General features: G+C 40.6%; 1 protein-coding gene and 1 pseudogene across 1 annotated transcript; both read right to left on the minus strand.

The window, feature by feature from the left end:
- LOC106600470 (epidermal growth factor receptor substrate 15-like 1) overlaps positions 1–19,137 on the minus strand; it is a 36,159-nt pseudogene extending 17,022 nt beyond the window's left edge.
- A 1,367-nt stretch (positions 19,138–20,504) lies between these two features.
- On the minus strand, positions 20,505–22,441 carry LOC106600527 (retinal homeobox protein Rx1). The gene has a single exon (XM_014191950.3). The coding sequence runs from the start codon at positions 22,398–22,400 to the stop codon at positions 22,080–22,082; it is 321 nt and encodes a 106-aa protein (XP_014047425.3). The 5' UTR covers positions 22,401–22,441; the 3' UTR covers positions 20,505–22,079.
- Between the last annotated feature and the right edge of the window lie 2,355 nt (positions 22,442–24,796).

A 24,796-nucleotide genomic window follows, 5' to 3' on the forward strand; every position in this document is an offset into this window, starting at 1 on the left:
AGAATGCGAAATGTCAGAATAATAGTAGAAAGAATTATTTATTTCAGCTTTTATTTCTTTCATCACATTCCCAGTGGGTCAGAAGTTTACATACACTCAATTAGTATTTGGTAGCATTTCCTTTAAATTGTTTAACTTGGGTCAAACGTTTTGGGTAGCCTGTCACAAGCTTCCCACAATAAGTTGGGTGAATTTTGGCCCATTCATCCTGACAGAGCTGGTGTAACTGAGTCAGGTTTCTAGGCATCCTTGCTCGCACATGCTTTTTCAGTTCTGCCCACAAATGTTCTATAGGACTGAGGTCAGGGCTGGCCACTCCAATACCTTGACTTTATTGTCATTTTGCCACAACTTTGGAAGTATGCTTAGGGTCATTGTCCATTTGGAAGACCCATTTGCGACCAAGCTTTAACTTCCTGACTGATGTCTTGAGATGTTGCTTCAATATATCCACATAAATTTCTTTACTCATGATGGCATCATGTTTGGGAAGTGCACAAGTCCCTCCTGCAGCAAAGCACCCCCACAACATGATGCTGCCACCCCCATGCTTCACGGTTGGGATGGTGTTCCTCGGCTTGCAAGCATCCCCCTTTTTCCTCCAAACATAACAATGTTTTTTTATGGACAAACAGTTCTATTTTTGTTTCATCAGACCAGAGAACATTTCTCCAAAAAGTATGATCTTTGTCCCCATGTGCAGTTGTAGTCTGGCTTTTTTATGGCGGTTTTGGAGCAGTGGCTTCTTCCTTGCTGAGCGGCCTTTCAGGTTATGTCGATATAGGACTTGTTTTACTGTGGATATAGATACTTTTGTACTTGTACTCTAGGAGACAGAACGCGTCTCCTTCCTGAGCGGTATGATGGCTGCGTGGTCCCATGGAGTTTATACTTGCGTACCATTTTGGAAATTGCTCCCAAGGATGAACATACATCCACAGGTACACCTCCAATTGACTCAAGTGATGTCAATTAGCCTATCAGAAGCTTCTAAACCATGACATCATGTTATGGAATTTTCCAAACTGTTTAAAGGCACAGTCAATTTAGTGCATGTAAACTTCTGACCCACTGGAATTGTGATACAGGGAATTATAAGTGAAATAATCTGTCTAAACAATTGTTGGAAAAATTACTTGTCATGCACAAAGTAGATGTCCTAACTGACTTGCCAGAACTATAGTTAACAAGAAATTTGTGGAGTGGTTGAAAAATGAGTTTTAATTACTCCAACCTAAGTGTATGTAAACTTCCGACTTCAACTGTATATACAAAGAAATGTCAATTGAAAAAAGGCACAACGAAACAAAGTGCAGCTAGTTTGCATCACATTTTCTATGCCAGGCGAAATCGCACCTCACATTAGCTCATTAGCTCATTTATCCAAATAAATGTCACTAGAAAACAGCTTAAACAAATGCAAAAGCGAGTACTTTGCTGTTATTCTGGCTGCATGATAAGAACATTACCAACCAGTATGGGAATGGAACATTTAGAACGAACGACTGGGTTGCATCCATAGACACAGATCAAAAAGACTGAAGGACTGAGTCGCATCTTGAGCAACTGAACCAATAGAACGAACGACCAGCCGGCTTGGGTTGCAACCCAAGATTTGTGTCAGGACTATATCTTATGGAATGATGAAAGACTATGAATAAATTCATCAAAATAACGTTTATGAAAATATATCAATCATTATTTGATTATGTTGGTAACCTGTATATAAGTGACAATGCCCTCAAAGACGGTGTTTGAAGGACACAGTGTACAGCATTGGCGCCATTCACCATTTGCCGGTCCTTGACTTCGTCTGGGGCCTAACAACACCCGTGCCAATATTCCTCCATATCCTCCTTGGCTTCCCAGGGATTACCACTTCAGTATACAATGGGTGGGTCTAATCCCGAATGCTGATTGGTTAAAACCGCATTCCAGCCAGCTAGCAAGCAAGGGATAAGAACTTTGCCAGCCAGTGGAACATTTAGAACGAACGACAGGGTCGCATCCATAGATACAGAACAAAAACACTGAACGATTGGCTAGCAACTGAACTAGAGGTCGACCGATTAATCGGAATGGCCGATTAATTAGGGCCGATTTCAAGTTTTCATAACAATCGGTAATCGGTATTTTTGGACACCGATTGTGGCCGTTTATTTTAGTTTTTTTTTTTTACACCTTTATTTAACTAGGCAAGTATGTTAAGAACACATTCTTATTTTCAATGACGGCCTAGGAACGGTGGGTTAACTGCCTTGTTCAGGGGCAGAACAACAGATTTTTACCTTGTCAGCTCGGAGATTCGTTTTTGCAACCTTCTGGTTGCTAGTCCAACGCTCTAACCACCTGCCTTACATTGCACTCCACGAGGAGCCTGCGTGGCAGGCTGACTACCTGTTACGCGAGGGCAGCAAGAAGCCAAGGTAAGTTGCTAGCTAGCATTAAACTTATAAAAACAATCAATCAATCTTAACATAATCACTAGTTAACTACACATGGTTGATGATATTACTAGTTTATCTAGCATGTCCTGCGTTGCATTTAATCGATGCGGTGCCTGTTAATTTCTCATCGAATCACAGCCTAACGTTACTTCGCCAAACGGGTGATGATTTAACAAGCGCATTCGCGAAAAAAGCCCTCGTTGCACCAATGTGTACCTAACCATAAACATCAATGCCTTTCTTTAAAATAAATAGACAAGCATATATTTTTAAACCTGCATATTTAGTTAATATTGCCTGCTAACATGAATTTCTTATAACTAGGGAAATTGTGTCACTTCTCTTGCGTTCCGTGCAAGCAGTCAGGGTATATGCAGCAGTTTGGGCTGCCTGGCTCGTTGCGAACTGTGTGAAGTCCATTTATTCCTAACAAAGACCGTAATTAATTTGCCAGAATTGTACATAATTATAACATAACATTGAAGGTTGTACAATGTAACAGCAATATTTAGACTTAGGGATGCCATACGGAACGGTTCCGTATTCCACTGAAAGAATAAACGTTTTGTTTTCGAAATGATAGTTTCTGGATTCAACCATATTAATGACCAAAGGCTCGTATTTCTGTGTGTTATGTTATAATTAAGTCTATGATTTTATATTTGATAAGCAGTCTGACTGAGCGATGGTAGGCAGCAGCGGGCTCGTAAGCATTCATTCAAACAGCACTTTCGTGCGTTTGCCAGCAGCTCTTCGCTGTGCTTCAAGCATTGAGCTGTTTATGACTTTAAGCCTATCATCTCCCGAGATTAGGCTGGTGTAAACGATGTGAAATGGCTAGCTAGTTAGCGGGGTGCGCGCCAATAGCATTTCAAACATGACTCGCTCTGAGACTTGGAGTAATTGTTCCCCTTGCTCTGCAAGGGCCGCGGCTTTTGTGGAGCGATGGGTAACGATGCTTCGAGGGTGGCTATTGTCGATGTGTTCCTGGTTCGAGCCCAGGTAGGGGCGAGGAGAGGGACGGAAGCTATACTGTTACACTGGCAATACTGAAGTGCCTATAAGAACATCCAATAGTCAAAGGTATAGGAAATACAAATGGTAGAGAGAGAAATAGTCATATAATTCCTATAATAACGTCAACCTAAAACTTCTTACCTGGGAATATTGAAGACTCGTGTTAATTAAAAGGAACCACCATGTTCTGAGCAAGGAACTTAAACGTTAGCTTTTTTACATGGCACATATTGCACTTTTACTTTCTTCTCCAACACTTTGTTTTTGCATTATTTAAACCAAATTGACTTGATTGATGTATTATATTAAGTAAAAATAAAATTGTTCATTCAGTATTGTTGTAATTGTCATTATTACAAATAAATACTTTAAAAAAAAAATTAAATCAGCCAATTAATCGGTATCGGCTTTTTTTGGTCCTCCAATAATCAGTATCGGTATCGGCGTTGAAAAATCATAATCGGTCGACCACTAAACTGAACCAATAAAACGAACGACCAGGAGGCTTGGGTAGCAACCTTAGATTTGTGTCGGGACTATATCTTACAGAAGGATGAAATAAACTCAGCAAAAAAAGAAACAGCCCTTTTTCAGGACCCTGTCTTTCAAAGATAATTCATAAAAACCCAAATAACTTCACTGATCTTCATTGTAAAGGGTTTAAACACTGTTTCCCATGCTTGTTCAATGAACCATAAGCAATTAATGACCATGCACCTGTGGAACAGTTAAGACACTAACAGCTTACAGACGGTAGGCAATTAAGGTCCCAGTTATGAAAACTTAGCACACTAGAGAGGCCTTTCTACTGACTCTGAAAAACATCAAACAAAAGATGCCCAGGGTCCCTTCTCATCTGCGTGAAGGCATGCTGCAAGGAGGCATGAGGACTGCAGATGTGGCCAGGGCAATAAATTGCAATGTCCGTACTGTGAGGCGCCTAAGACAGCGCTACAGGGAGACAGGACGGACAGCTGATCATCCTCGCAGTGACAGACTACATGTAACAACACCTGCACAGGATCGGTACATCCGAACATCACACCTGCGGGACAGGTACAGGATGGCAACGACAACTGCCCGAGTTACACCAGGAACGCACAATCCCTGCATCAGTGCTCAGACTGTCCACAATAGGCTGAGAGAGGCTGGACTGAGGGCTTGTAGGCCTGTTGTAAGGCAGGTCCTCACCAGGCAACAACATCGCTTATGGGCACAAACCCACAGTCGCTGGACCTGACAGGACTGGCAAAAAGTGCTCTTCACTGACGAGTCAGGGTTTTGTCTCACCAGGGGTGATGGTCGGATTCGCGTTTATCGTCGAAGGGAATGATCCTTACAATGAGGCCTGTACTCTGGAGCGGGATCGATTTGGAGGTGGAGGGTCCGTCATGGTCTGGGGCGGTGTGTCACTGCATCATCGAACTGAGCTTGTTGTCATTGCAGGCAATCTCAATGCTGTGCGTTACAGGGAAGACATCCTCCTCCCTCATGTGGTCTCCTACCTGCAGGCTCATCCTGATATAACCCTCCAGCATGGCAATGCCACCAGCCATACTGCTCGTTCTGTGCATGATTTCCTGCAAGACAGCAATGTCAGTGTACTGCCATGGCCAGCGAAGAGGCCAGATCTCATTCCCATTGAGCACGTCTGAGACCTGTTGGATCAGAGGGTGACGGCTAGGGCCATTCCCCCCAGAAATGTCTGGGAACTTGCAGGTGCCTTGGTGGAAGAGTGGGGTAACATCTCACAGCAGGAACTGGCAAATCTGGTGCAGTCCATGAGGAGATGCACTGCAGTACTTAATGCAGCTGGTGGCCACACCAGATACTGACTGTTACTTTTGATTTTGCCCCCCCCCCCCTTTGTTCAGGGACACATTAATCAATTTCTGTTAGTCACATGTCTGTAGAACTTGTTCAGTTTATGTCTCAGTTGTTGAATATTGTTATGTTCATACAAATATTTAAACATGTTAAGTTTCGTATAAATAAATTACTCAAAATCACATTTTCAATGAAAACATGTAAATCGTTATATGAATATGTTGGTAACCCGCTGTATAAAAGTGATAATGCCAGAGGAGCCGGTGTTTGGAGGACTTCGTCTCGGGCCTAACACACATGCCAATATATCCTCCAAACACTGGCTTCTCTGGCATTATCACTTAAATAGCATATTGGGCCTATATTTATTCCAGCTACTTTTGAAGCACATGTTGTGCTCTAGAAACGAATATTCAACTCCAATAAAGAAATGTGTTTATTCTAAAAAGCTACATTGTGTAAATCACAACCTATTGAGATGCATTACATAGAAAATGCAACTCTGTCACCTTAAGAGCCTCAAGAGTGATGACACGCAAGAGATCATTCATTGCTATGATCATTGACCTTCGAAAGAAGCTATCCCTGTTTCCCTTCTTTCTGTGCCCCCAAATGTATAGATATGCGGGTAGCTAAAGAGCTAACAGGACTGAACAAGATGCAAACAAATGCCCATAGTGGTTTCGGAACGACCCGTGAAATGGTTTAACAGGGCCTAAAAACTAAACTAAAAACTTTCTGGATCTACCAGCCACTCAGAATTCTTATCAGCCGATACATTTATTCGCCAAAAAACACTAAAAACTAAGAGAAAACATTGTTTGTTAGTTTACTTTCTTCAGGTTTTCGGATTTTCCCTCTCATAATCACACTTTTTTATTTGTATTGAAAACCAACTAAATCGGATTTTCCAAGTCCACAACGATTCCTGAACCACATAACAGAGTTCAGTGTGTCAAATCGGAAGGCCTGTTGTCCGGACCTCTGGCAGTATCTATGGGTTCAATTCTCGTGGGCCGACTCTTTCTCTGTATATATCAATGATGTCGCTCTTGCTGCTGGTGATTCTCTGATCCACCTCTATCCTGTTGGGGCTAGGGGGCAGTATTTTCACGGCTGGATAAAAAACGTACCCGATTTAATCTGGTTACTAATCCTACCCAGTAACTAGAATATGCATATACTTATTATATATGGATAGAAAACACCCTAAAGTTTCTAAAACTGTTTGAATGGTGTCTGTGAGTATAACAGAACTCAAATGGCAGGTCAAAACCTGAGAGATTCCTTTACAGGAAGTGGCCTGTCTGACCATTTCTGGAACTTCTTTGCCATCTCTATCTTTTACAAAGGATCTCTGCTCTAACGTGACACTTCCTACGTCGTCCATGGGCGCTCAGAGCCCGGGAAAAAACAGAATGTCGTCATCCCAGCCCCAGGCTGAAACACATTATCGCCTTTCTCAAGTGGCCGATCAAGGGACTGTGGGCTTAGGCGCGTGACCTGGCCGCCCCCGTCTTTGTGATTTTTTTCCTCTGTTTGCCGAAAAGGAGATTCCCGGTCGGAATATTATCGCTTTTCTACGAGAAAAATTGCATAAAAATTCATTTTAAACAGCGGTTGACATGCTTCGAAGTACGGTAAAGGAATATTTAGACATTTTTTGTCACGAAATGCGCCATGCACCGTTATTTACCATTTTGGATAGTTTCTGGATCGCACGGACAAAACGACGCTATTCGGATATAACGATGGATTATTTGGGACCAAACCAACATTTGTTATTGAAGTAGAAGTCCTGGGAGTGCATTCTGACGAAGAACAGGAAAGGTAAGACCATTTTTCTTATAGTAAATCTGATTATGGTGAATGCTAAACTTGCTGGGTGTCTAAATAGCTAGCCCTGTGATGCCGGGCTATGTACTTAGAATATTGCAAAATGTGCTTCATCCGAAAAGCTATTTTAAAATCGGACATATCGAGTGCATAGAGGAGTTCTGTATCTATAATTCTTAAAATAATTGTTATGCTTTTTGTGAACGTTTATCGTGAGTAATTTAGTAAATTGTTAGCGAATTCCCCGGAAGTTATGCTAGTTCTGAACGTCACATGCTAATGTAAAAAGCTGTTTTTTGATATAAATATGAACTTGATTGAACAAAACGTGCATGTATTGTATAACATAATGTCCTAGGGTTGTCATCTGATGAAGATCATCAAAGGTTAGTGCTGCATTTAGCTGTCTTCTGGGTTTTTGTGACATTATATGCTAGCTTGAAAAATGGATGTCTGATTATTTCTGGCTGGGTAGTCTGCTGACATAATCTAATGCTTTGCTTTCATTGTAAAGCCTTTTTGAAATCGGACAGTGTGGATAGATTAACGAGAGTCTTGTCTTTAAATAGCTGTAAAATAGTCATATGTTTGAGAAATTGAAGTAATAGCATTTCAAACGTTTTGAAAATCGCGCCACAGGATTCAACTGGCTGTTACGTAGGTGGGACGAATTCGTCCCACCTAGCCCAGAGAGGCTATTCTGCCCTTGAATTGCGTTCCCATGCAAAACTAGACAGATAGCTAACAACTAAGTCTTCAATAAAACTCCCAAGGCGTGACTTTTCTTGAATGAATATTGAAAACGTTTATGTTGTGAAACATAAAATACAGAAAAGAAAAATACAGAAAAGAATATACTTTAGTATTCAATTCAAATCGACATACTGTAGCTGTACATTATACATTTCAAGTTGAAGTTGCATGAAAATACAAAACACATGCTGAGGGTACCATGCATCTGGCATGACGCCAAACCATGTAGCTAATTGTTACTCATATGGTAATTGGCTAACTCCTTTCATTACTCTAATAATGTACAACCATCTCTGTAGAATAACAAAGCATATTACACTAGAAACAGTAACAAAACTTCAGTATTGTATGTTTTACAATTCGTTTACATGACGCACGAGCAAAGTAATACAGCTGACGGCATACATGAAAAGCATTGCAATTTGTGTGAGTAAATACAACCAACCAACATTGATATGTAAGCAACTCTATCAATAACAAGATTATCATCACTAGCTAAATGCTTGAATCGAACTTACAAACAAATATTTTCCGAGGCTGAAGCGTGACAAGAAATAGCTACACTGAAAGACCTGCACCGTAGCGTAGTTTTTAGCTGCTTCTATGCGTGCAGAACGAATTCTCTACTTCCTGTTTGCGTACAGTCTTTAAGCACCAGAAAGCTCCACTAGGGGGTGAATAACACCATGGTACATAATGAAAATCCTTCTTAACCATTGTAATAAAATGATCTGTTACCTTCTAACAGGATGGCAGCACAACCTCTACGCAGACGACACCATTCTGTATACATCTGGCCCTTCTTTGGACATTGTGCTAACAAACGAGCTTCAAAGCCAAACAACACACCTTCCGTGGCCTCCAACTGCTTTTAAATGCTAGTAAAACTAAGTGCATGCTCTTCAACCGATCACTGCCCGCACCCGCCCGCCCGACTAGCATCACTACTCTGGACGGTTCTGACTTAGAATATGTGGACAACTACAAATACCTAGGTGTCTGGTTAGACTGTAAACTCTACTTCCAGACTCACATTATAAGCATCTCCAATCCAAAATTAAATCTAGAATCGGCTTCCTATTTCGCAACAAAGCCTCCTTCACTGATGCCGCCAAACTTACCCTCATAAAACTGACTATCCTACCGATCCTTGACTTCGGCGATGTCATTTACAAAATAGCCCCGAACACTTTACTCAGCAAATTGGATGTAGTCTATCACAGTGCCATCCATTTTATGACCAAAGCCCCATATACTATCCACCACTGTGACCTGTATGCTCTCGTTGGCTGGCCCTCACTACATATCTGTCGCCAAACCCACTGGCTCCAGGTCATCTATAAGTCTTTGCTAGGTAAAGCCCCACCTTATCTCAGCTCCCTGGTCGCCATAGCAACACCCACCCATAGCACGCGCTCCAGCAGGTATATTGCACTGGTCATCCCCAAAGCCAACACTTCCTTTGGCCGCCTTTCCTTCCAGTTCTCTGCTGCCAATGACTGGAATGAATTGCAAAAATCTCTGAAGCTGGAGGCTTATATCTCCCTCTCTAACTATAAGCATCAACTGGCCTACCTGGTTAAATAAAGGTGACAAAAATGTAAAATAAATAATGAGTCTACTGTAGAGGTCTGGGTAAGAAAATATAAAAAAAAATATTTTGGAGGGCCCATTCATGTGCTCCCGAGTGGCGCAGCGCTCTAAGTGCATCTCAGTGCTAGAGGCGTCACTACAGACCCTGGTACGATTACAGGCCGTATCACAACCGGACGTGATTGGGAGTCCCATAGGGCAGCGCACAATTGTCCCAGCGTCGTCCGAGTTTGGCCGTCATTGTAAATAAGAATTTGTTCTTAACTGACTTGACTAGATAAATAAATACAAAATTAAAAATGAATTTCAATTGTGCACCTCAAGAGGCTGGTGTTTGGCTAGCGGTGTTTCTGTACTGAATGAGCAATGGCAGAGTTTGCAAAACAAAAGACCACCCGATTGATACAAATCATCAAGTTATCATATTTTGCCAGCTAAGACTACTTTGCAGTTATTATTTAATTTTTAAAGTTTTTTGGGAAAGCCTTTAGAAATGACTGTTTCGGTGTCGCCAACTGACTACACAAAGTGGTTGACACAGGCATTCCCATGCCATTTCATTTTCAGAAAGTTGCAAGAAATTCTAAATCACTGAGGTATGTTTTAATATTCTTTACGTGTAGGCTTTGGATTGAACAAATCTGCGCAACGTTTTTTTATAGGGCACAACTGCACAGTGAAGCCTATCATTATAATAATTATTGCCTGGGTGATTTTTTCCTGGTCGCACTGGTGCTGCCAAATAAATAAAATGTCAGGTTGCACAGCAAGATATCTAAGAGCATATGTAGAGCCCAATAAAATAAGTTAGATTTTTTTGCCTACTTATGTTTAGTTTTCTTCCCAAATTCAGTTTACTCCATTTTATTTTTTCAGATATCACCCTTTTTTATGTTTTTGCTCTCAAAATCACACTTATTCAGTAGAAAAACAACAACGCTTCAATCACATCAGAGGTCTGGGAAAAAAAATGGAAGAATTTTCATTTTGGGGTGTAGCATGAGACTTTGGTAAGCGGTGCTTCTGTAGAACACGTGATTGCAGAGTTTTCTAAACAAATCACCACTGGATTGATGCAAATGATCATGACACCAGGCATGCACTAGCTACTTTGTAGATAATATAGAAGGTTTTAGGGAAAGCCTTTCCATCTTCCAGAAGACGGTTATCATTATTAGCGTCATCGCTAAACTGTTACACAAGGTAGTAGACAAACACACACAGGGGCATTCCTGCTTTAACTCTTCAGAAAGTTGAAGGAAAATACAAATCACTGATCCATTTTGTTAATGTATTATGATAATCGTGGGTATATTAATACATTACCTCCATCTCCACCGCACTTACTGTCTCGACCTCTGAATTCTCGGCTATGAAAAGCCAACTGACATTTACTCCTGAGCTGCTGACCTGTTGTACCCTATATAAACACAATGAGCATTATTTGACCCTGCTCATCATCTATGAACATCTTAAAGAACGATCTGGCCTTATTGGCCATGTTCTCTTATAATCTCCACCGGGCACAGCCAGAAGAGCCTGGTTCCTTTTCAATACCAGAACATGAAAAACGGTTCAGCACTAGAATTTGTTACTTTCAGTACTTTAGTCAAATGTTTCTCACGTCATATACAGATTGAGAGGATCAAGTCGGTCTAGTAATTTGTCGGAATATTCTCAAGGGGGAACTAGCCTGGCAACTTTCGCTTGAATCTGACACCGATTCACTTCTGAGAAGCACGCGAATATGTTGACAGCATGGCTTCTAACGAAAACATACCTCCATGCCCGCTGCTTGTTGACAAAACTGACTCCAGAAACGAACTATGGGAATACTTTGCTTACCGTGCAGATGGTGAAGGCCAGCCCACCAAAACAACTACGCAAAAGTTTTACAATGCAGTGCAAGGGAGGTTAAGTTGCAAAACAACATAAAAAACGTTTACACATGACTTTCGGATTGTAACATTCTACTAGCAAGTAAATTTGAAATATTTTTGAGTAACAATGACATGAACATTCAGCATTTCATTCATGTAAGCATGTGAAATGCACTCACAATGCACAAATGCACACACAGCAATATACGTATTTAGACTACTTCGCGTTTGTGTGGGAGTTGAAATGCACTCTGGGAATCGTAGTATGCTGTGTAAAAGCCGTTGCATTTCTATGGTGTGTAGACTCTTGCAATAGGCCTATAGAAGCTTCAGAAATGAGCTTCAAAGTGTTTTTATGTAATTTTGGAACTTACCGAAAAGTATTCAGACCACTTGACAATTTCCACATTTTGTTATGTTACAGCCTTATTCTAAAATGGATCAATCTACATACAATACCCCATAACGACAAAGCAAAAACAGGTTTAGACATTCGCGCAAATTTATAAAATGTAAAAAAACTGAAATATCATATTTACATAAGTATTCAGACCCAGTACTCAGTACTCAGTACTTTGTAGAAGCACCTTTGGCAGCGATTACAGCCTCGAGTCTTCTTGGGTATGACGATACAAGCTTGGAACACCTGTATTTGGGGAGTTTCTCCCATTCTTCTCTGCAGATCCTCTCAAGCTCTGTCAAGATGCATGGGGAGCGTCGCTGCACAGCTATTTTCAGGTCTCTCCAGAGATGTTCCATTGGGTTCAAGTCCAGGCCACTCAAGGACATTCAGAGACTTGTCCTGAAGCCACTCCTGCGCTGTCTTGGCTGTGTGCAGAGGGTCGTTGTCCTTTTGGAAGGTGAACCTTTGCCCCCAGTCAGAGGTCATGAGTGCTTTGGAGCAGATTTTCATCAAGGATCTCTCTGTACTATGCTCCGTTCATGTTTCCCTCGATCCTGATTAGTCTCCCAGTCCCTGCCGCTGAAAAACATCCCCACAGCATGATGCTGCCACAACCATGCTTCACTGTAGGGATGGTTCCAGGTTTCCTCCAGACGTGACGCTTGCAATTCAGGCCAAAAAGTTCAATCTTGGTTTCATCAGACAAGAAAATCTTGTTTCTCATGGTCAGAGTCCTTTAGCTGCCTTTTGGCAAACTCCAAGCAGGCTGTCCTGTGCCTTTACTGAGGAGTGGCTTCCGTCTGGCCACTCTACAATAAGAAGACTCAAGGCTGTAATTGCTACAAAATGTGCTTCAACTAAGTACTGAGGAAAGGGTCTGAATACTTTAATGTGATAATTAAACTTTTATTTGAATACCTTTGCCAACATTTCTAAAAAACAGTTTTTGTTGGTCATTATGGGTATTGTGTATAGATTGAGGAGGGGGAAAAATTATTTAATCCATTCTAGAATAAGGCTGTAAAGTAACAAAAAGAGTCTCAGATATTGTTTTGCATAAAGACATTTCAGATATTCTTTTGTTATTTAATATGGTGTTTTATTTTTGAAAGAAATTGAATATAGTGGCATCATTTTGGTACCGAGTATAGTGATACTAAACCTGGTATCGAAATCAAAATTCTGGTATTGTGACAACACAACGTTGGTCCCTGCTACTCACCTTTCCCAAGGTACTGTCTGAGAGGCCTGATTTCTTTAGGAATTGAGCAGCATCTGCAGCTCCTACTTTCCCTGTGTTTCCCAGATCCACCTGCAATGGAGGATTGACATGGAGGTCATGTAACGAATTGGGTTTTCTTCTGTATATAGCTACTATGCTCATACGTTCTGCATTTCACTACATTGGAGATGTAATATAATGCAATGCAGAATGAACAAGAAGAGTGGCTAGCTTCTGTAGAGACATAGCAAGTAAATGGACTAAACCTTAAACAAAACATGAATGGCACAAATTATCACACTCAGCAGTGGATATTTACCTGTCTGTAGTAGACCTCGTACGCTGGGTTTCCACTCGATAACTACAAGGAAATCAAGAAACGTCAGGGGAGATGTAGTGAAGAAATGGAACCTTTACTTACACATTAAGGCCTACTTACAGTGCCTTAAGAAAGTATTCATACCCCTTGATTTATTCCAGATTTTGTTGTGTTATAGCCTGAATTCAAAATTGATTAAATATAATTTCTCACTCATCTACACACAATACCCCATAATGACAAAGAGAAAACATGTTTTTAGACATTTTTGCAAATTTATTGAGAATGAAATACAGAAATATCTAGTTTCCATAAGTACTTTGTAGAAGCACCTTCGGCAGTGATTACAGCTGTAGAGCTTTGCACACTTGGATTCTGCAACATTTGCCCATTATTCCATTCAGAAGTCTTCAAGCTCTGTCAAATGGGTTGCTGATCATTGCTAGACAACCATGTTCATGTCTTTCCATAGATTTGCAAGTAGATTTAAGTAAATCTACACAACTCCAGTGTAGATTTGGCATTGTGTTTTAGGTTATTTTCCTGCTGAAAAGTTAATTAATCTCCCAGTGTCTAATGGAAAGCAAACTGAACCAGGTTTTCCTCTAGGTTTTCCTCTAGGATTTTGTCGGTGCTTAGCTCCATTCTGTTTATTTTTTATCCTGAAAAACTCCCTAGTCCTTAATGATTACATTGTTACTCTAACTTCCGCAACGCATACAAAGCCCTCCCTCGCCCTCCTTTCGGCAAATCTGACCACGACTCCATTTTGTTGCTCCCAGCCTATAGATAGAAACCAAAACTGGAAACGCCCGTGCTCAGGTCTTTCCAACGCTGGTCCGACCAATCTGATTACACACAAGTGTGTAAAAGGTAGTTGTTGTGAAATTGTTAGATTGCTTGTTAGATTACTTGTTAGATATTACTGCATGGTCGGAACTAGAAGCACAAGCATTTCGCTACACTCGCATTAACATCTGCTAACCATGTGTATGTGACAAATAAAATTTGATTTGACAAGTATACCCATAACACGATGCAGTCACAACAATGCTTTACAATATGGAGAGTGGAACTCAATAATGTGTTGTATTGGATTTGCCCCAAACATACCACTTTGTATTTGTGACAAAAAGTTAATTGCTTTGCCACATTTCATGCCTTGTTGCAAACTGGATGCATGTTTTGGAATATGTTTATTTTATTCCTTCTGTTCACTGTCAATTAGGGTAGTATTGTGGGGTAACTACAATGTTGTTGATCCATCCTCAGTTCTCTCTTATCACAGCCATTGAACTCTTTAACTGAAATCCCTGAGCGGTTTCCTTCCTCGCCGGCAAAGGAGTTAGGAAGGACGCCTGTTTCTTTGTATCCAAAGTGTAATTATTAACTTCACCATGCCCAAATGGTTATTCAATGTAAGTTTTTCTTACACATCTACCAAAAGGTACCCTTCTTTGCAAAGCATTGGAAAACCTCTCTGGTCTTTGTGGTTGAAGCTGTGTTTGAAATTCACTGCTCGACTGAGGGACCTTACAGATAATTGTATGTGTGGGGTACAGAGATGAGGTACTCATTCAAAATTAATGTTAAACACTATAAATGCAAACAGAGTGAGTCCATGCAGCGTATTATGTGACTTGTTAAGAACATTTTTAATCCTGAACCTATTTAGGCTTGACATAAAAGGGGTTGAAGAATTAATTTGTAAAAAGAAAATATGAAAAAATGAAATAATGAAAAACTCAATTCCACGTTCATATTATGGGTTATTGTGTGTAGGCCAGTAACAAAACATCTCAATTGAATCAATTTTAAATTCAGACTGTAACACAACAAAGTCAAGGGGTGTGAATACTTTAAAGATGTAGCCTACGTTGTCACAGCTAAAGTTACAGCAAATTAAACAGTGTCTAAATCATTGTCACTTATTTCATGTCTTCCATGACAATCTAACTAAAGCAGCCCACATAATTTGGTAATCTAGATGAAGTAGAGCAAGTCAATAGCCAAAAGGAACAGAAACTGTGTAACCAGTGAGGATGAGGAAAATCAAAAAGGAAATGAAAGCTGAGCGTCACTAGCAGCTAAACTTTGGTAACTTGCCAGTTGCCAGCAAGCTAACTTCAAATTGATTACATTTTTGTCATTTAGCAGACGCTCTTATCCAGAGCGACTTACAGTAGTGAATGCATACATTTCATACATTTTATTTTTTGTATTGACCCCCGTGGGAATCGAACCCACAACCCTAGCGTTGCAAACACCATGCTCCACCAACTGAGCCACAGGGAACAGGGAACCACAGGGAACCTGATTAGTAGCTAGCTTACTGTTTCACAGTGTTACTGACACAACTACGATAGTGAGCATGGTCAATGTGATTCAGGATATTAGAAAAACATAGAGCTAGCTAGCAACCAAATAACACAACTAACATGCTAGTAGTAGAGAGGAAGAGGCGAACCGAGAGGTTTTACTCCTCCCAAAAGCTGCCCACGAGGTGAGGAATTTTTGTATGGAGGTCAACGAGAGCATTGCATTTGGTCAACAAAAAAGGGAATTGCTCATTTGCTACGTGAGGCTTATTTGATCAAATATAAGTTTCGTAATGGTTTGGTTATTACAAATGCGATGATATAGGTGCATTTTGGCTGTTGCCTGTTGACATAGACATAGATAGAGGACTCATAATAGATATAACCTGTTTTACCATGGACATTGCTAGGGCATAAAATTACCTTTTTGGTCCAGCAGCCACTGTGGGAGGTAGATTTTAAAACCTACCAGCCTCTCAGATTTTTAAGCAGACAAAATATTTTGTTGTTGCTAAAATTACACCAACAAAACTCACAAAAAACAGATGAGCATGCTTTGTAACATCTAAAACAATACATGTATTACTAGTATGACAATGTGGTACTTTGTTTCATTCCATTTTTGTGACCGGAGTCTTTTAACCAAAATATCACAGATGAGACAGAAATGTTCACCTGCCCCTTTAACCTGTTTCGGATAGGGGGCAGTATTTTCACGGCCGGATAAAAAACGTACCCGATTTAATCTGGTTACTACTCCTGCCCAGAAACTAGAATATGCATATAATTAGTAGATTTGGATAGAAAACACTCTACAGTTTCTAAAACTGTTTGAATGGTGTCTGTGATTATAACAGCACTCATATGGCAGGCCAAAACCTGAGAAGATTCCATACAGGAAGTGCCCTGTCTGACAATTTGTTCTCCTTCTGTGGCATCTCTATCGAAAATACAGCATCTCTGCTGTAACGTGACATTTTTAAGGCTTCCATTGGCTCTCAGAAGGCGCCAGAAAGTGGAATGACGTCTCTGCAGTCTCTGGGCGAAAAACAGCAGGAGTTTTTGTGAGTGGTCAGGCAGGGAACAATGACACTGGAGATGCGCATGCACGAGACGACTCCATTTTTTTATTTCAGTCTTTGAATGAATATAACATCGCCCGGTTGGAATATTATTGTTATTTTACGTGAAAAATAGCATAAACATTGATTTTAAACAGCGTTTGACATGCTTCGAAGTACGGTAATGGAATATTTTGAAATATTTTGTCACGAAATGCGCTTGCGCTTCACCCTTCAGACAGTGACTTGAACGCACGAACAAAACGGCGGTATTTGAATATAACTATGGATTATTTGGAACCAAAACAACATTTGTTGAAGTAGAAGTCCTGGGAGTGCATTCTGACGAAGAACAGCAAAGGTAATCCAATGTTTCTTATAGTAAATCTGAGTTTGGTGAGGGCCAAACTTGGTGGGTGTCAAATTAGCTAGCCGTGATGGCCGGGCTATGTACTCAGAATTTCGCAAAATGTGCTTTCACCGAAAAGCTATTTTAAAATCTGACACCGCGATTGCATAACGGAGTTCTGTATCTATAATTCTTAAAATAATTGTTATGTTTTTTTTGTCAACGTTTATCGTGAGTAATTTAGTAAATTCACCGGAAGTTTGCTAGTTCTGAACATCACATGCTAATGTAAAAAGCTGGTTTTTGATGTAAATATGAACTTGATTGAATAAAACATGCATGTATTGTATAATAAAATATCCTAGGAGTGTCATCTGATGAAGATCATCAAAAGTTAGTGCTGCATTTAGCTGTGGTTTTGGTTTTTGTGACATATATGCTTGCTTTGAAAATGGCTGTGGGATTATTTTTGGCAGGGTACTCTCCTGACATAATCTAATGTTTTGCTTTCGCTGTAAAGCCTTTTTGAAATCGGACAATGTGGTTAGATTAACGAGAGTCTTGTCTTTAAAATGGTGTAAAATAGTCATATGTTTGAGAAATTGAAGTTATAGCATTTTTGAGGTATTTGTATTTTGCGCCACGCTCTACCATTGGATATTGGTGAGGCGTTCCGCTAGGTCACTGGGAGGTTACTGTGGTAATGAAACTCTAGTCATGTTTGTGCCTGAGAGATGGAGTGTGACTAGTAGAAGCGTTGTCTTTTCTTCCCTAGCAGTTGAAACTCAAACATAGAAAAACAACCTAGCGTGTGAACAAAACAATGTAGATAGCCAAGAAACACAAGGATAAAGTCTCACTTCAGTAGACTTTCATTTCAAGTAAATTAGACCAACTTTTACACCTGTGCACAGCACTTCTAAAAAGTAATCTTTCACTCAGCTCTTCATGTGTGCACATACCCCTGCCAGCAGTTTTGCAGCGCGTGGTGGAATAGGCTATATAGGATTTGTAGTTCTTTGACTTTGTGTGATTCATTTACCAGTTATGAAACAAAACAGCAGAAATACTTTGAAAACAGCTACTGCAGCATTTATTTTATTATAAATGGGTTCATACTTGACAATTTTTATTCACAAATGCGAGTGAAATGTGAAGCCCTGACCAACTGCCAACGAGGCTGGTGAAATGGACATCTTACCTGCCAATTACAATATCTATCTGCATTTGGCTGGTGGCGGGTGTCAATTTTAGGCCCTGGACATTGCCATTGGGGGCTTCCACCATTTTCAAGTAGTCCACTGGATGGGGATGAGTTGGGAGCAATCAGCCAATAAAGAAGAAGAAAATGGACTACTTCAAAATGGAGATAGCTTGGGCAGTGCCATTAAAGCTGTCACAGACACTATAATGGCAAAGATACAAAGATGAGTCCTCTATCTATCTCTATGGACTGTTGTTCACACACATATCTGCCCTCTCATTGGTTAGAATGGTCAGGTGTCATTGGCTACCACCTGACCATTCTAGCCATAGAGAACCTGCAAGTAAGCATTTTGCTGGACGGAGTATACCATATGTTTCCCGTACAGAGGAGGCTGATGGGAGGTTATATAGGAGGATGAGCTCATTGTAATGGCTGGTGGGGGAAGGCTCATTGTAATGGCTGGAATGGAATAAATTGAACAGTATCAAACATGTTTGACTCCGTTCCATTAATTCCATTCCAGCTATTACATTGAGGCAGTCCTCCTATAGCTCCTTCCATCCAACTTGATCTCGCTTCCATCTTTGAGGACATGTATTTTCATTGTTAGAATGGTTAGTCGAGTATCTTGTCAATTTAATAGACAATCTTTGCTAACGTTAGTAGCTACATGGTTGGAATCCTGTGTAAGATACAGGCAAAAATGCTAACAGCTAATGTTAACTAGCAAGGGGATCCGCAGCAATATTTGACCTCTCGGCTGATGGCTACCATATGATAAAATGCCTTTCAATATTTATTAAACTAACTAATGTACACCATTTTCCCATTACAAAAACCTTCGGAAAGTATTACATTTGTCAAGTATTTAGCATTACCTGGGTGAGAGTCATGAGCGCCGCCATTTTTCCTGCAGTCTCGGGAGCGCGCATACTCTTGAAGTGAGCACGCGCCTCAACACTGACAGCTCAACATTGGGTGCATTCGTAAATTCAGTCTGGAGTGCTAGAAAATTAGTCTGGAGTCCATTCGTAAATTCGGAGCGCACACTGGAAGTTCTGGCCGAGGAGTAGGGTTGATCCGAGTGTTCTGACCTCACAACGGCAGTCAAGCACACAAGCTAACTGGAATAAGTTAGCTAGCAGAACACCAAATGAAAGAACACCTCATCTGACCATTTTACTTGCACTAGCAGAGCTGGTTAGGCTGTTTTCATGTTATCCAGAGCGTTGGTGGCTGTAACTATGCTGCTGGCAACAATTTAATAAAGTTTTTTTGCCAATGTTTACTGACACTGACCATATTCAACGGGTGTTGAGCGTTCGTAAATTCATCAGTTGTTCTGCGCTCTGACGCACTCAAACGAGAGTGCTCTGAAATCAGAGTAGATAGCCAGAGTGAATTTACGAAGGCGGCCATTGTTGACATCAGCGGTGAGGGTCATGACTGCACACGGGAGGAAAACGTGTTCTTTTCTCAGTGACAAAGAGAATAAAAATAGAAGTTGCATGCATAACGATGGAGAATACAACAGAATCGACCTTTCGTTGTCATAAAGCTTCTGAAAAAAAATCTGTTTGCTAAGACATTGTCATTATTATAGGACACATACATTAAATTAATAGGAATAAATACTCAAGTTGGATCACTTATTGCGGAGGCATTTTGCTCACTTACTGTACTAGTAAATTAAATTAGATTACCATGTTCATTTTTCATTAGGTTATAATAATCCATGTCTTCTGGGAATGTTATGAAGTCCAAACATTATGGGTGGAGTTAGAAATTTGGCTGTCAGAAGTAATACAATGAAATTTAACTTTTAATCCGTCTGTCTGCATATTTCAAGACATGGCTTATAAGGGTGAAGTTCTCTCTCAACTCCGGGACCACCCGCCAGCAATTATTATTTTTTGACTGATGCAGGACTCTAATGCCAAAGAAGAGAGACTCTTCGACATTCTCACCTCCATTCATTTACGAAAATATAGTCAGTCTGTGCACAGTTCAGACTACCGATAGATTGGCGTTCTAACTCCCCCTTGTGATAGCGTGGTGCAATGACAAAATGACGCAATTTACTAAAATCTGCCACCAGACACAAATGGTCACGGCATAAGCTCTAAACTTTTAATTGAGGAACCACTGGACCTATAGTCAACTGTATTGGTAGATTGGTAAAAATAAAGAAAAGGAGACATTAATATCCATTTGAGCATGGTGAAATTATTATTTACACTTTGGAAGGTGTATCAGTACTACTAGTCACTACAAAGATACAGGCATCCTCAATTGCCCCGGAGAGGAAGGAAACCACTCAGGGATTTCACCATGAGTCAAATGGTGACTTTAAAACAGTTACAGAGTTTAATGGTTGTGATAGGAGAAAAGTGAGAATGGATCAACAACATTGTAGTTACTCCACAATACTAACCTAATTGTCAGAGTAAAAAAAAGGACGCCTGTACAGAATAAAAATATTCCAAAACATGCATCCTATTTGCAACAAGGCACTAAAGTAATACTGCAAAACATGTGGCCAAGCAATACACTTTTTGTCCTGAATACAAAGTTATGTTTGGGCAAATCCAACACACTGTGTACCACTCTATATATTTTCAAGCATAATGGTGGCTGCATCATGTTATGGGTATGCTTGTAATTGTTAAGGCTTGGAGTGTTTTTCAGGATAAAAAAAACTAAAGGGACACAGGCAAAATCCTAGAGGAAAACCTGGTTCAGTCAACTTTCCATCAGACACTGGGAGAGGAATTCATCTTTCAGCAGGACAATAACCTAAAACACAAGGCCAAATATACACTGGAGTTGCTTAACAAGAAGACAGTGAATGTTCCTGAGTGGCCCAAGTTACAGTTTTGACTTAAATCTACGGCAAGACCTGAAAATTGTTGTCTAGCAATGATCAACAACCATTTTGACAGAGCTTGAAGAATGTTGAAAAGATTAATGGGCAAAAGTTGCACTATCCAGGTGTGCAAAGCTCTACGACTTACCAGAAAATATGTAAATTTGATATTTCAGTATTTCATTTTCAATACATTTTTCTTTCTTCTCAATTTAATCCATTTTGAATTCAGGCTGTAACACAACAAAATGTGGAATAAGTCAAGGGGTATGCATACTTTCTGAAGGCACTGTATGTTTGAACATAAGGTAACAAACCTAGCAGCATCTCTGTAAATGAGTGTGTGTGGGGGTTGACTGTTTTTAATGTCAATCACTTTAAAAACAGTTAATTAGGTGTAAATAGGTATGCTTGTCTGCACAAATTTCCAGGCATAACAGATTACGAAAGACAGAGGATTTCCTCAGTCACCAAGACCTGTTGCCTCATCAGGGCCAGGAGGATTTCTTAGTCAGGCCACATTGTCAGGAAAGACTCCTGGCCCTAATATGGAAGTAAGCAGTGTCTGTCCTGTCGCTGTCTGTCCTGTCGCTTTAAACGGATAGAGTATTAACTAGAGATACACTGGTCAAATTCAGCCGTCCATTGCAATACCCTTACAGTACAAGCTTAATTGCATCCAGAGTATAAATCAATCATCAATGCTTGTAGCTCAGTTCTGTCTTTACGAGTCACTCAACAAGCTGACAAGGTGACACACAAAGTATTCTCTCTGTCAGGATTTTAAACCAAGAAAGAAAAAAAAGCTTGGGAACATAGCTACATTCATTTAGTTGAACATCCTTTACACAGAATCTCTTTGTTTTTGTTATCACATTTGTTTAAGTTGGTCATCACACAGAACGTATTTTCTCCTTCTTCTGATCACATGTGCTGCCAGGTTTTATCCATGGACCGAATGTGCTCCTTAGCCTTCATTGGTTACTTATCGTTGAAGGTGGGAAGACACTGACATGGAGACGGGGCCATTAACTGCATGCCCTGCACCATCCCCTGGTGCACCTTGCCATGTACTGGAGGGCTGTTGAGGAAGCTTTGGCTGTGGGAGTGGCTAGGGTAAGCAGACTGGAGGTAAGGGCTCTGCCCTGGGCCCATGTAGCCAGGGATAGTGTTCATGGGGGCGGCACTAGTCATGGGAGAGGTCAGCCAGGGGTTAGACATGGGCCCCGCGTTGGAGTGCATGGGCGGCCGGTTGAAGGGCAGCATGGGGGAGTCATGGAGCTTCATGGAGCTAGAGTCCATCTTTTCCTGACGTTGCCACTTAGCCCGACGATTCTGGAACCAAACCTGGACACGGACAGAGAGGATACAGTATTATTACTCTACAGCAGGCACACAGTAGTGTACACTACAGTGTATTATAATAGTAGTAATAATAGTATTTGTCGTAGTAGTAGGAGGAACAGTAGAAGAGTCAGTAGCCTAGAATTAGTCAACAGAACTGTACAAAATGATCTTTATTGGAGTGGGCAGTGTATTTATCGATTCAACCTTTGTATTTAACCAGGAAAAAAACCTTGAGGTTAGAAACCTCTTTTGCTATGGGGACCTGGCTGTATGATGAGTGTGTAGTAGTAGTAGTAGTAGTAGTAGTAGTAGTAGTAGTAGTAGTAGTAGTAGTAGTAGTAGTGGCAGTGGTAGTGAAATTGAGCTCAGGTACATCTTGTTTCCATTGATCATCCTTGAGATCTTTCTGCAACTTGATTGGAGTCCACCTGTGGTAAATGTCATTGATTGAACATGATTTGAAAAGGCACACACCTGTTTATATAAGCTCCCACAGTTGACAGTGCATGTCAGAGCAAAAACCAAGCCATGAGGTCGAAGGAATTGTCCGTAGAGCTCTGAGACAGGATTGTGTCGAGGAACAGATCTGGGGAAGTGTACCAAAACATTTCTGCAGCATTGAAAGTCCCCAAGAACATAGTGGCCTCCATCATTCTTACATGGAAGAAGTTTGAAACCACCAACGCTCTTCCTAGAGTTGGCCCCCCAGCCAAACTGAGCAATCGAGGGAGAAGGGACTTGGTCAGGGAGGTGACCAAGAACCCGATGGTCACTCTGACAGAGCTCCAGAGTTCCTCTGTGCAGATGGGATAACCTTCCAGAAGGACAACCATCTCTGCAACACTTCACCAATCAGCCTTCATGGTAGAGTGGCCTGCCACTCCTCAGTAAAAGGCACATGACAGCCAGCTTGGAGTTTGCCAACAAGCACCTAAATACTCTCAGACCATTAGAAACAAGATTCTCTGGTCTGATGAAACCAAGTTTGAACTCTTTGGTGTCACGTCTGGAGGAAAGCTGGCACCATCCTTACGGTGAAGCATGGTGGTGGCATCATCATGCTGTGGGGATGTTTTTCAGTGGCAGGGTCTGGGAGACTAGTCCGGATCGAGGGAAACATGAACAGAGCAAAGTACAGAGATATCCTTGATGGAAACCTGCTCCAGAGCGCTCAGGACCTCAGACTGGGATAAAGATTCACCTTCCAACAGGACAATGACCCTAAGCACACAGCCATAACAAAGCAGGAGTGGCTTAGAGACAAGTCTTTGAATGTCCTTGAGTGACCCAACCAAAGTCCGGACTTGAACTCGATTGAACATCTCTGGAGAGACCTGAAAATAGCTGTGCAGCAACGCTCCCTATCCAACCTGACAGAGCGTGAGAGGATCTGCAGAGAATGGGAGAAACTCCCCAAAAACATTGTCATTGTGGGGTACTGTGTGTAGATTGATGAGGGGGGAAAACAATTTAATCAATTTTAGAATAACGCTGTAATGTGGAAAAAGTCAAGGGGTCTGAATACTTTCTGAATACACTGTATACCGGGAGTACCAGATCATTGTGCAGGGGCATGAGGTATTTGAGGTAGATATGTAAATAATGTCAGGGTAAAGTGACTAGGCATCAGGATCAGACCTGGGCAGAAAATATTTGTATTTTGTATTTTATTTGAAAATAGCAACTTATCAAATACTCAAGGTAGTCAAATATAGGTTCAACTAAAAGGCAACTATTTTCTTTGATATTCAAATACATGCCTCAGAAAAACTAATCATATTTGAAGGTATTCTGAATTTTGCCTAGTCAAATAAAATAAAAAGTTATTTTGAATACATATCAGAAAACCAAATAGTATTTGAAGATATTCGAATATATGAAAGCTATTTGAAAAAAAAAAAACATTTATTTGATGGCTGCCAAATATTTGATGAAGAACAAAAAACTACAATAGTTAGTTGAAAGGTAAACAAGAAACCTTACCCTCTGCAGCATTTTCAGGTATCATAAAATGTATTGCGGCATTCAACGTTTTCAGTGGCATGTTGAAAGAGTCATACAGTAGCTGAGCATTACAACTTTATTTATACTTATCTGTCCAAAATATCATTGGTTAATTGATTAGACTTTATGATGTACACCGGGGGCAATCGACATTCAGGAGAATAGACATTTACAAAATGTTCAGATATAAATGTATTGTGTTGATCAAATATGACTTAGATAGATTGGAATAGTATATGAGATTATATATCATTCTATTTCTATCTTCAACATCCATGTCCAGATACAGCCCTACCATTAGTTGAAGGCAGCCAATCAAATAGTTTCATAAAAGTAGTCTGTTCCTG

This window comes from Salmo salar, chromosome 03 (genome assembly GCF_965601325.2).
Source record: "Salmo salar chromosome 03, fSalSal1, whole genome shotgun sequence".
NCBI lineage: Eukaryota > Metazoa > Chordata > Actinopteri > Salmoniformes > Salmonidae > Salmo > Salmo salar.